The following is a 12,781-nucleotide window of genomic DNA, read 5'->3' on the forward strand; positions in this document are numbered from 1 at the left end:
AATAAAATAATAAACAAATCAAAAAGTGAAAAAATAAGAAAAAAAAAAAGAGAGGCCAGTCTAAGAGAATGGTTTTGTTCCCATTTTGATAACTTTGCTCATTCCAATACTGAGGCTATCTCTCCTCAGTGGCAATCTGGGGTCTTTGGGGTACACATAGAGATGTCCTGCATGTTCCTGAAATGGCCACTTGACTTGGTTGTCTCTTTGTCTTCCTCCAGCTTGGGTTCCTTTAATGGGTAGAGTCAGTCTGTGCATATGTAAAACCAAGCTGAAATCAAGTCCAATTATGCCATGCTCAGTGTGTGAAGTAAAGTCCCAGGCCATGGGGAAATTTCTATCCTGATCTACAACACGTTTTATTTAGTATTAGGCCAGCTTTACTTGGGTTCCATCAGAAGTGGACTCTGAGACAACAATTTCAGCAAAGGTAGTTTGCTTGGGAGTGACTCCAGGAAGTAAACTATGGGCTGAGGCTGAGTTCTGGTCAGGAATTTTAGGAAGCAATGCAAAACACATCTCAAAACTATACAAACTGGGAGCACAGAAGCCTCAGAGCTGGTCCATCTGTCACTGGTGGAAAGCTGCATCTGTGTCCACTGACCCAGCAGCACTCCCCACTTCCTCTACTCTGGACAGAAAAATGTTGGCCAAGCTCTCAGGCCGACTTCATGTGCTCCTCTATGAATGCCAAGGGACATGAGTGGACACTAAGATGATCTGCTATACCAGACAATTCACTGGAGCCATGCACTGGGCCCATAAAAGCCACAACTCCATGTGAGGCCTCTCAGCAGACAGGGAACCTTGGTGCACTTCAGTCTCCCCTTGTACCAGACAAAAAGCAACACACTTGCCCCACACCAGTGACTCTGAAAATCCCATCCAATATGGAATAGCAGTAAGGGGGAGCATCTTCTCTCCCAGAAACTGGAAGGGAAATAGGAATACACACTTGTTTTGCCTTGGCAACAGCTGGGATATTGAGGACTGTTTATACAGACATGAACTTTAGCTTTTTAAACAACTAAGAAAGGACTCACCTCCCAGCCTCCACACTTCCCCCATTTCAATACTTTGGATACCACACTTAAAGATTAAACACACACACACACACACACACACACACACACACACACACACACACACAGTAAAACCAGAAGGCAGTGGCTCTCTAGTATGAACTGTGAATGTTTATGTGGCCAGACAGAATAAATAGCATGTCTTATGTCTGTATGTTGTCATGTCTGTATGTCACTGAGTCTCATGGTTTCCTGGTGGAAAGGCAAGTGTCTTGAGTTTCCAATAAGTTTTTCATCAGATCAGTTTTATATTTCGGTAGCACAAAGAAAAAAAAAGCTAGTTTTCTGGAGCCAAAACCAGTTTATTCTATGATCATTTCTTTCTTTCTTTTCTTTCTTTCTTTCTTTTTTTTTGGGGGGGGGGGGAGGCAGGGTTTCTCTGTGTAGCCCTGGCTGTCCTGGAACTCACTCTGTAGACCAGGCTGGCCTCGAACTCAGAAATCTTCTTGCCTCTACCTCCCAAGTTCTGGGATTAAAGGCGTGCGCCACCACTGCCCAGCTCTATGATCATTTCTGTGAACACTTTTCCCCAGTGCTTCTATTAAAGATACAGAGATGAGCAGGGCTATACTGACATTGAAGGTAGTGATCTGTATGCTCTTCCTAGTAACTATGCCCCATAGGCAATTTCCATATAAAGAGTAAAGCAGTGGGAGGCTAGATCCAGGAATGTCTTTCCAAGAATTCCAGGCAAAGTGAAGAAGGCAGATTTCTAGTGGGGGTTGGAGTGGGGGGAAATGTATTGCAGGCAAAGAAGAAAAAAAAACTAACAGCAAATGTAGGAGAAAATAGGGCATAACCACATAAAATAATATTGTCTATAATGATATGTTAGACTCACTGGATCTGGAGCCACAGGAAGGCGATATCTGACCAGACGGGCAAGTGCACATATTTGGCCTCGAGCAGAATCCATCCCCACAGGAATGCCGGCAAATGGCTGCAAATCAAATCAGAAGTCTGTCAGTACAGAGTTCCTCAGCACACAGCTAGGCACAGGGACTCAAGGCTCAGGTGAGGGTCCTGGGCCACTGCCTCTCCTGTATTCATTTACAAAACCAGCCTACCAGAGTAAAGAAACTCTAGTTTGAAAACAGTAACTCCTTATTGATATCTCTGCCTTTCTCTTATTCAACAGGACCCAATCGCTCAAAGTCCCTGGCCAGACTATGAAGAGAAAACCAAACAAATAAAACTCTCACGAGAACTCTGTTCTTATATTAATTTATAATTTAATAATGGAAATCTTATAACCGTACTCTTGGCAGATGATTTTATTGTAAACATTTAATTGTGAGTTGGCTCCGAATTAGACTGGCAGCCTGAGGGGGGAATCGGGAATCCACCACTTAGAGCTGAGTCTCCACATCACAGAGATGGTCACACTGCCAGTGTCACCCAGAGCCAAGGGCTCCACTAGTGTCCTTGAGGAGCAAATTAAATGACAGGTGAGTTGTAGTTCTCAGCAAACTAAGGCTCGATCACTACTTGTTAGACTCAGCATGATCCTTTACTAGAACTCCTCAAGAGCCTATAAGAGGCAAACATGATGAAAAAGGCTAAAATAATAAACAGAGTAGAATGCACACTGAGACACGGCAAATGGTTTCATAGATACGATAAACTGTTCCCAGATGAGAGATCATAGACTTACAGCAACATTTATTTTGATGCCTAATGAAAGTATTCCAGAGAATTCCAAAGAACCAGGAGGAAAGGATTCTGCTGTCAAGCTCCTTCAGGAAATTCTGAATCCCATCATCCCTACCCCATTAGTATTTTTTTTCTTTATTCTCGGTGTACAAGTGCATATAATTAAACAAGGTCTCTATATATAGCCCTGACTGGCCTGGAACTCACTATATAGACCAGGCTATCCTCAAACTTATGGGGATCCAACCTAGGGTGCTAGGATTAAAGTGTATAACACCATGCCTAGGTTTTTCTAGAGACATGGTCTCACTAAGTAGCTCAAGCTGACCTCAAGCTCTTGATCCTCCTGTCTCAGCTCCTGGAGTTCTGAGGTGGTGGCGTGCACTGCCACAGCCAGCCGTGACTTTGATCATTAAAATAAGTCCCTGCCTTTGCTCTTTGTCCAAGAGTTAGACCTGCCTTTTGCCTCAAATTTAATGTTTGGGGAGGCCCAGGCATATTACAGCCAAACAGGGAGGAATTACAACGAGGAAGTCAGCAATGAGAAGCTCCTGTTCAAAACCCCGTTAGCATGATTACACTGGTCTATGCAGCCAGGAGCAACATGGGCAAACAGCACACAACTGTAATCAAAGAGTCCCCGTGGCTCCATTCCGTAGATTTAGAACTATTCTAAAGGAAATCCCTCATTAAAGAAGGGCAGTGCTTTGGAAAGTTATTGTGTTTCCCAAATGGGATTCAGAAAAAAAAATAGGAAACTCTTATCTCCAGAAGGCTGAGCTATAACCGCATTCATAGCACTCAGTAGCAAGTAGCAGCATGCAACAAAAGCCACGAAAGATGGATAGCATTTGAGTGACGGGTTATCTGTTTACTTACGAACAATACACTGATTTCCACCAGGTAAGGTTTTCCATCCAGGACAACAGTATGCATTATAACGCGATCCACAGACATTGGGTCTGAAACAAAAGCACAGAATTCCATACTTTGAAAAATAAGAAATAAGTAAATGAAAGAGAGGGGAAAAAAAACCCTCTAAGTGAGCAAGTAGAATAAACCCCAGCAAACAGAGGGCACTAAATATAGGGGCCTGACCAAGTTGGGTAGTTTAGGACATTTGGAATGTTTAACATATTGATATGGTATGATTCCCTAACACCAACATGTACACAGTACACCAGGAGACGAAAACCGGGAGATGTCAAAGAGAGCGCCTGCCATCTCAAGGGCTAAGGTGCCAAAAACCAAGGCGAGATGTATACAGGTCCAACTCCTTACCAACCTGGATCAGAAAATTCATATTAAAATCTGTTCCACACAAAGTTTTAAATGTCTACTCTCAGAAATGACATGTTTTCTCCTTCTCTGGCCCAGATCACCTCCACTACATTCTTCCTTCACAAAAATTACAGTAATTCAAACTCTACCATCAGTCTGAAAAAAAGAGGGGGGGGCAAAACATGTAAACATTTCTTTAGCAAAAACTTGGAAACAGTGACTACCAGAAATCCCTGGAAAATAAAAGTAGTGCCACTTTGGGTTTACTGTTTACAGACAGCATGTCATGTGTCTTGGAGTAAAGACTCCATTCAGAATCCAGAAGGTGGATCTTTAACAGTTCCTGGGGAAATCTGGGTGAAGGTGTGGCTACTCTTATATCTGAAAGGCAAGAGGGAACACAGACTGAAAAGCAGCCAGCTCTTCAACCTGCGTGTCCATCCTTGAGCTTACACATTGATGCTAGTCGCTGACAATAGCTATCAGGAGGATCGTGTGCTGAGTGCACACATCTAAACTCCTGACCCAAGGCTCAGAGAGCATCATGAGAGAGGGGGTAGAAAGAATGTGAGAGCCAGAAGAACGGGGAGCAGAGTTGTGAACTGCTGCCTTCTGGACATACAGTATGGCTGTTACACTCATGAGCACACTGCAGCTATGGTTACCCACATGAGATTAAGCCAGCCAAAATTCCAGAGTGGTAGGGGGAGGGATCGTGAGACTGTGCACCCATAGCTCAGGAACTTTTGGTAGTTGAGGACTGGGGGAGGAAGTCCCAGCCCCTCATCTATGCCCACATGGGCAGTGGTAATTGGACTCAGTAAGTTATTAGCTAAAAAGGAAGAGAAGGCAATTAATGAAGTCAGGGTGAAGTTTGGCATTTTGGGGGAAGTTTGGAAGTAATTGGAGGGAAGAAGCAGTGTGCACAATATGAAAGTCCCAAAGATTAAAAAGTATTATTTTTTAAAAGGTCACTGTTTTACAGTCAATTTTATAAAACAGAAGACATTCTGAAGCCTTCTAGTATAAATACCACAGTCCCTCAAGAATAAATTTTCAACACAACTGCGCAGCTAACATGTACTTCTGAGCTGGGATGCAGCCTACGTCTAGACCTGAAGGCCTCCTGCTTGTATTCTGTCCCTCTCTCTTCTCCCATTTGCAAGCAGGAACTCAGGTAAAATCTGTTCTCATCCTTCCCCTTCCTTATAATTCCAGAATTTCTGGAACAATCTACAGCATACAATGCACACTCAATTTTAGGGTCAGAGGAGAGAATTAGGCTGGCAGCAGCCCTGAGCTTCATACTCAGCAGCATGAAGACTGAGAGACTAGAGCCAGGTTTCCTTGGCCTCTCTGGTCTTCATTTGTTTCAGTTTGCACTGTAATAATATGATGTTCGCCTTCTCTACAGTCGGTGAGAGAGAATATGTGCATGCAAGCATGTATGCTTGTGTGTGTGTGTGTGTGTGTGTGTGTGTGCATTCACATCCATACAATAATGGACATTCAAGCTTTGCTTGTAAGAAGGAGAATGGGAGAACCAAACAGCAGCAGCATCCAGACGGAGTCACCTCCCCTAGTCAGCTTCTGCAGGAAGAGACAAAACTGTACTAAAAATTTATCTTAGACACGGCTCAGCAGTTGAGCACTTGCTGCTCTTCCAGAGGACCTGGGCTCAGTTCCCAGCACCAACCTGGCTGATAACCGGATTCCCTGGGGGGTGGGGGGGGTCAGACACCCTCCTCTGGCTTCCATGAGAATCAGGCACACACGTGGTGTGCATGCAGATATGCAGACAACCACTCAAACAATTAAAGCTTGGGGGGGGGGGATTAATTTAACTGCGCGGATCTTGTCATCGTGTCCCTCATGTGACAAAGTCTCGTCCCAAACTTCAGAATGCAGAACGTCCTGGGCAAGCAAAAGCTTGGAAAGAAACATATAGAAAAATAGAATATAGGAATAAAGGGAGGAGGGTGCTCAAGCCTCCTAAATTCTATCAGTTTTAAATGACAAGCCTGCCAAAGTCAGTAACTTCGATCCTTCCCCTCCAATGGCCCATTACAACAGCTCTGCTGGATCCAGCCCAGCCCCAAAGCCAAATCCTGGGATTGCTTCACAGGCCCCCTGAGCCTTTGCAGGGTGCCCAGTGGCTAAGAGCGAGCCAGAACTGTGTGACACAAATGAATGCATTTATGGAGTGGCATCATAAAACAAGGTGAAACAGTCTATGGCAGAGGTACAGGGTCAGTCGTTTCTGTCCTCCAAAGCAAGATATTCAAAAGATTTCCCCCACCAAGGTATTGAAAAGTTATAATAATATGAGCCCTATTGTTTTTCTATATTTAGACTCATTCCATTACCAAAGCATAGAAGGCTGAAGAATTTACCACAGTTACAAAACAGGAAGCTAGGATTCTAAGGATGCACAGTGTAAAAGTCACAACACAGAGCTGGGGAGAGGCTGAGAGGGTAAAAGAGCTCTCGGTGCCCATGAACAAGGAATGCAAATTTACATAAAAAATGGATATAACTGCCTGTGACCCCAGCACTGTGGCAGGCACAGACAGGAGATCAAGGGAGCTTGCCAGTCACCAACCTAGTTCTCCATTCAGTGAGAGATCCTGTGTCAAAGGACTGACAGTGAAAGTGACAGAGCATCACACTTGATGTACCCCTCAGGCCATTACACACATGCGCACAGACACAAACACCACAGACACACTCACACAAATTAAGTGTAGTAAATAATTAATAATGGCACAGTCAACATGAGCTCAGAAACAAGTTGGAAAGAAAGGTTTGGAAATCAATAACTGATTCAAGAACTACAGGTGCCAACAGTATTACACAGAATTTCAAAACAATGGACAAACAAAAGTCACGCACTTGGGGCTAGCCTGGTTTATTATTAAGTTCCAGACCAGCTAGGGCTACACAGTGAGACCCCGCCTTTCACTGAATAAAAAACCAAACCACCCCGCTAAAGAAACGAAGCAGAGGGAGACAGGGTAGTCATCTCTCGATGGGCTAAGCTCTTATATTTCCTAAGAAACCAATGGCTATTGAGTGGGGACATAGTGGCACAGGCATAGCAGAAGCCACTACAGACACAAGTGTGACAACTACAAGCAGACTGCATGCTGGGCCAGCAGCGGGGAGATGGTTTGCCTCGTCACATTCTGCCCTTATACCCCTGCTCATGCTCGCATGCGTAAATACTTGCCTTGTGACCTGGTCCTCACCTTTGACCCGTGGCACCAGTATTAAAGTGTGAATCTCTCACTTCGCAGCAGAACACTCTGCTCTGTTAGAAGGAAACAAGCAGCCCTTGCCCCTTTCTCTGAGCCCTTTCACCGGAGCACCACACTGTTTGACTATGTCTCCTTGGAGATCGGCAGAATGGAGTATGACTGGCTTAATTCACATTATAATTTTTAATTTATACTTTTATCTTTTGAGGGGGTTGAGATACACTTCTATGTGTAACCCTGGCCAGCCTGTAGACTGTCTGTAGACTAGGATGGCCTCGAACTCAGAGATCCACCTGCCTCTGACTCCTAGCTGCTGTATTTGAAAGCGCACACCACCACATTCCAGCCATTTATTTTATCTTTTATAATAAATAACACACTTTTAAATTTTCGCTTGTTTCAACCAACATCATCCAATGACAGTTTTTTTTTAAAGATTTATTTATTATTATATATAAGTACACTATAGCTGTCTTCAGACACACCAGAATAGGGCGTCAGATCTCATTACAGGTGGTTGTGAGCCACCATGTGGTTGCTGGGATTTGAACTCATGATCTTCAGAAGAGCAGTCAGTGAGTGTCCTTACCCACTGAGCCATCTCACCAGCCCCCCAATGATAGTTTTTCATCTGACTCTCCTTTGTCTGGTTCCACAGAAACTGGTAGAGATTTATAACACCTTCCCTGTGATTCCAGTCTTGAGAATCATGAGCTAACAGAAATGTCTTAAACAAGCAGAGTGGAATTTGTTCTATTTGCACACAACCCCCCCGTAACCCCCCCCTCCCCGCCAAAAAGGCTCTAATCTAGGAACAAATGAATGTCTTGTTTTAGTTGGAAGGCAGTAAAGCGTGTAAGAGTCTAAAGAGACACATGGGGCTGTTTTCATTATAGAGGATATTACTCTAAGGTTTCAGTACAAACAGCATTTACAGAGAAGACAATTCTTTAATTAAGTTACTCGTGTGTAAATGAGAGCGTAGCACGCACATGACTTTCTCTTTCTTTTTGTCATCCTCTCTGGTGACCCTTAAATGTCATAGAGCTAAGTGTTCTGTGCAGATAGCAGCAGCCCCAGCAAATTAAGATGAATTAAAATTCGGAGGAAACAGAATTTTCCACTGACCGCTAGGATTCCGTTCTTATATTTTATTTTCATAGCAACTCTTGGAGGTGATTACTGCGGTCATTATCTTTCACTCTGAGGATATTAGGGCCTTAGGAAGGTTAAACCAATTACCAAAGTCCCATAGCTTAGCAATACGTCATGGATGAATCTGAACTCAGGAAGTCTGCATTTGAGTCTATCCTCTTAACCAATAAACTAGGGCACAGATGTATTCCGAAAGAAAGACGGTATTTCACTCAATGGTATGTGTGGTCACATAGATAATCAAAATCACAACATGTCTACTGACCGACTAGAGGTAAGGGATAAATTAGGTTTTGCCTGCATCCTAACAGTCCATGGCATATGAGGGGAATATGTACATTCCACCTCCCCATTGTGATAGTTTTATTTTTAATAGTTAGGTCTTCATCTGTAACTCCTCCTACCAAACTCCATCACCCTGGGGATAGTGAGCCTCAACAGGCTTGCTGTTGGAGCCAGTTCAGACACAGCACTTGGAGGCTGTGTGGGCTAACTAAAGCCTCTCTCAGTAGAGCAAACAGCTGGGCTCTACCATGTCTGACCACATCATTGAAGAAATTGGCCTCTGTGCAAGACGTCTGCAGATGTCCACATTCCTTTAGCCAGAGCCCACTTCTGTAAGTTTGGCCTGTCCAACAGCAAGATAGCCTTTCTGCATTTTCTCCTAAGTGCAAAGCCTTTTCCAAATAGGGTTGGTGTTATAAAAACAAAGTCAGAGGGCTTTTATTTCATGTAAGACTTTCCCAGCCTATTCAGCAATTAAATACTTACTTAAGGTTTGGGCAAATGAGGCTGACCCTGTGCCCCAAGTTACATGCTTTTTTTTTTTTTTTTTTTTTTTAACTTCTAAGAGAAAAGTGACAATTGAACCCACCAAGTATAAACACAGAAAAAGATCAGGAAATCTGAACTATCATGTAACAAAGAATGTCCAAGGACTCATGCGCTAAGGACCTATCTTAATATCACACCATGCCAGAGTTAGAGCCTGTCCTAGATCATGGAGCAGTAACAGTACCCGAAGGGGCTCTATCTATAGTCAATGACACAGCATGGTTGCATGTGTTCTTTGACAAGTTTTTACTTATCAGGATGAAAAGGAAAAGAAAACTCAACGTGCACTTCCTGATGAAGCTCACCATACATCCCAGCCTGCTTCTCACATCCCAGCCTTTGTTATTTTAGCACCTTTATTCTGATCCCCTCAGTGGAAGGCAGAGGTCGAGTCCACAGTGATGTGAATACCACATGTAAGTGTTCCAGCCCATCTGCCAGTCACAACAATGTGAGTACTGGAAGCCGCTTCCGTGACCGCCTCAGGCCTCAGCCAGACACTCCGGATCAGAGACGGACTTCTGGCTTGACTGAGCTGACACTACCCAGGAAACAGACAATCCTGACTCTCCACTTTGAAGGTACGAGCCAACCAACCTCTTTAATTTACTTTGAGGAGTTTTTCTTGACACAATCATCAAAAACATTATTCTAAAACAATCTAAATATAGGCAGAAAGAACTTTTCATGCTCTGATTTTCAAAATCTTCGCTCCCCACTTGCTTTCCCTGGCAACAGTCAACTAATGACTTCAATGTCTTCTCTCCCTAAGCTATGGGCCGGTATCTCTTTATCCTTCCTTCCTTCTCTCCCTTCCATCAGTGCCTCTTGCCTCTTTCTCTTTGACCCCATCCATTTCTTCTCTCCTTAATGGCCATTTTCAGGACTTTTAGAATGCGATGTTTTGTTACCACCTTGAACTAACACTAACTGAATCCACGATTGCACAGCTCAGCTTGTGCAGCCAGCAACTTCAGCACCACGTGAGCATCAGACACATGATCAACTAGCCACCTTGCCCCAAATCACAATGCTACTCAACAGTGTGATGTGACTATCATAGAACTAGCTCTGTGCTTTCTTCCGCCCAAACCCATCCAAGCTAATCTTGACCAAAACCATGAAAAAAAATCCTAATTAAGGGGGCAGTCTATAAAACACCTGATCATCCCCAGCACTATGTCAATCATTAAAAACAAGACGAAGTTGAGAAATTCTCTGGGGCTTAAAACGACCACACTGATTAAATGTAATATGTAATGTAGTAGGTATCCTTCGATGGGGGTAAGGGCATAAAAGGATGATTAGGCAAAAGACAAGGAAAAGGATTGAAAATGGAACTAAATTAGTTCCTGTGCATCAGTACTTGTTCACTGATTGTAATGACTGTACCATGACAGGCAAAGAAGCCCTTCGCAGGGCATCCACCCATGCCTTCCTGGCCCATACGGCTCTGGAAAGTTGAAGACTCAGAAGTGACTCCCCTATCCTGGGAGGCCACTTCAACCAACAGCTAGTTCCAATTCTTTTAGAACCTCTCTCAAGTGATTGGACAATCCATAGGTATGTGTTTTTTTTGGGGGGAAGAAAGAATTTAAGGCTCAAAAAAATAAATAAATCCCCGAGGTTCATTAGAACAGGAAACGATGCTGGGCTGTGAAAAGCAGCTGTCCAGATGTTTAAGGAACATCTCTGGGTGTGGCAGGTCCTCATTCCTCCAAGGCACTAGGCATCTTCTGGTTCTGCTACTCTGGAATAAATATTCCTAAGAGCACAGGGACTCTGCTCAGATGCCTGCTACCTGAGTCTCCCCCAAAGCCTGAGCAACAGACAATGAATTTGCTATCCTATGGGGTGGGGACTACACTAGAGTGGGGGTTTGTCTCTGGACATATCAAAGGTGCTGACATCAAGTACACAAACAGAGGAGTTTTAGCCCCAAAGTGGGACCTAGTTGTCCCTTGAAGGGTAAGGAAAAGTTATCTTAAATAAAAAAAAAAAACATAAACACAGGCATGTCTCAAAGTTTATTTCTCAAATCTCTGAAACGAGCTGGCCAGTAACATCATGAAAACATAAGGAGCTACTTGACAGCCCTGTGACCCCACCCACTGAGCTTGAGGTTGACCATAACAAACTCTTCTATGTCTGCTTTGATGACTGATGCCAAAGCCACATTATACTTCTCCAAAGGGTAGACGAAATTGCAGAACTGATTGAAAACATAAGATAAACAAAGAGGGTTAGGGAATCCTTGAAGGGATGGGCAGTCCAGGGTGGCATACAGAATCCTCTGTTCCTACCTCCTTGTTATCTCTCATAAGAGAACTGGGGGATTGAGGTAAACCAGGACTCTTACACTTTGCAAAAAATCTCAGAGAGTTCTACCCAGGTAGATGATGATACTTCCTGAGTGTTCTTGTCACCCTGCAGAAGCAACCAATGGGAACAGCTTAGAGGAAGCAGGGGGGCAGATTATAGGAGGGTAAGGTGACTCCGTGCATTAGTTCTAAATACTGGCAGCTCCTGACTGATGAGCAGATAGGGCTCCGAAATTTTATTTCTACCTATTAGTTTTTGAAGGTTGGAATAGCCTTTCCAGTGTAATTAGGTGGTGGTTTGGTTCTTAAATTAGAGTAAAAACAGGCTGTCTTCTACTTTATCCACTAAATAGACTATCGTGGACTGACCTGGGAACCTAACCACAGCTTAAAATGTTTTGTGGGAAACATTTCATAGCAGAGAATCTGAAGGAAATTTGCCCATGAAAACCCACGGGGTTACAGACTATGAAAGACCAGAGGAAAGGGCTCCATGTATGCAGCCAGGGGGAAGCATTCATCCATGCGGGGTGCTGACTTCCTAATGCAGCTGCTTTGGGGTCGCCCATGATCTATAAGTAAGACCAAAAAAACTCATTGGTTCCCCAAAGTGAGCTGCAATGGAATGGGACTTTGGTTTGTCCTTAAAACCTGAGGAGGAGGAGGGGCAAGAGGAAGAGGAGGAGGAGGAAGAGGAGGAGAAGGAGGGAACAGAAGGAGTAGGAAAAGGAGGAGGAGGAAGAGGAGGGGGATAGGTCTTCACATAACCCCCAGAGAGGGAATTTTAGCAATGCCATTTGTAAACATTAAGTTTCCTAAAAGTCAGAGGAAGTTAAGTAAAGGCTCATGGTTAGTATGAGTGTTTCATCTCTGAGGGGAAAGGTATTCTGGCAGTTGGGAGTCAAGGAATCCCACAAAGTCACACTACACAACAAATCTCACACAAGAGATTTATTGGGAAAGACACAACAGGGAATCCCCTTCTGCTCAAGAGAGAAGCAGCAAAGAACTGAGCAGGAGGCAGGCTTTTTATAGTGTTTCTGGAGGGGGGCAGGAGCAGAGCTTTCCACTATGGCCTAGAATTGGTGGGATTCTGTGACCTGACCTTGGAACAAGCTCAGAGATTGGTAGGATTCTGTGGCCTGACCTTGGGACAAGCTCAGGGATTGGTGGGATTCTGTGGCCTGACCTTGGGACA

The 12,781-nt window shown here is 43.9% G+C and overlaps 1 protein-coding gene across 1 annotated transcript in view; it reads right to left on the bottom strand.

Moving 5' to 3' along the window:
• The window catches only part of Fbn1 (fibrillin 1), a 209,270-nt gene that overhangs the window by 177,747 nt on the left and 18,742 nt on the right, over window positions 1-12,781 (bottom strand). Inside the window, exons 2-3 of the mRNA XM_031371746.1 lie at window positions 3,615-3,697; window positions 1,924-2,022 (exon numbers count right to left, since the gene is read on the bottom strand). Coding sequence (XP_031227606.1) covers window positions 1,924-2,022; window positions 3,615-3,697 — 182 coding nt within the window. The remainder of the gene's footprint in view (window positions 1-1,923; window positions 2,023-3,614; window positions 3,698-12,781) is intronic.

This window comes from Mastomys coucha, unplaced genomic scaffold (assembly GCF_008632895.1).
Source record: "Mastomys coucha isolate ucsf_1 unplaced genomic scaffold, UCSF_Mcou_1 pScaffold15, whole genome shotgun sequence".
Classification (NCBI taxonomy): Eukaryota; Metazoa; Chordata; class Mammalia; order Rodentia; family Muridae; genus Mastomys; species Mastomys coucha.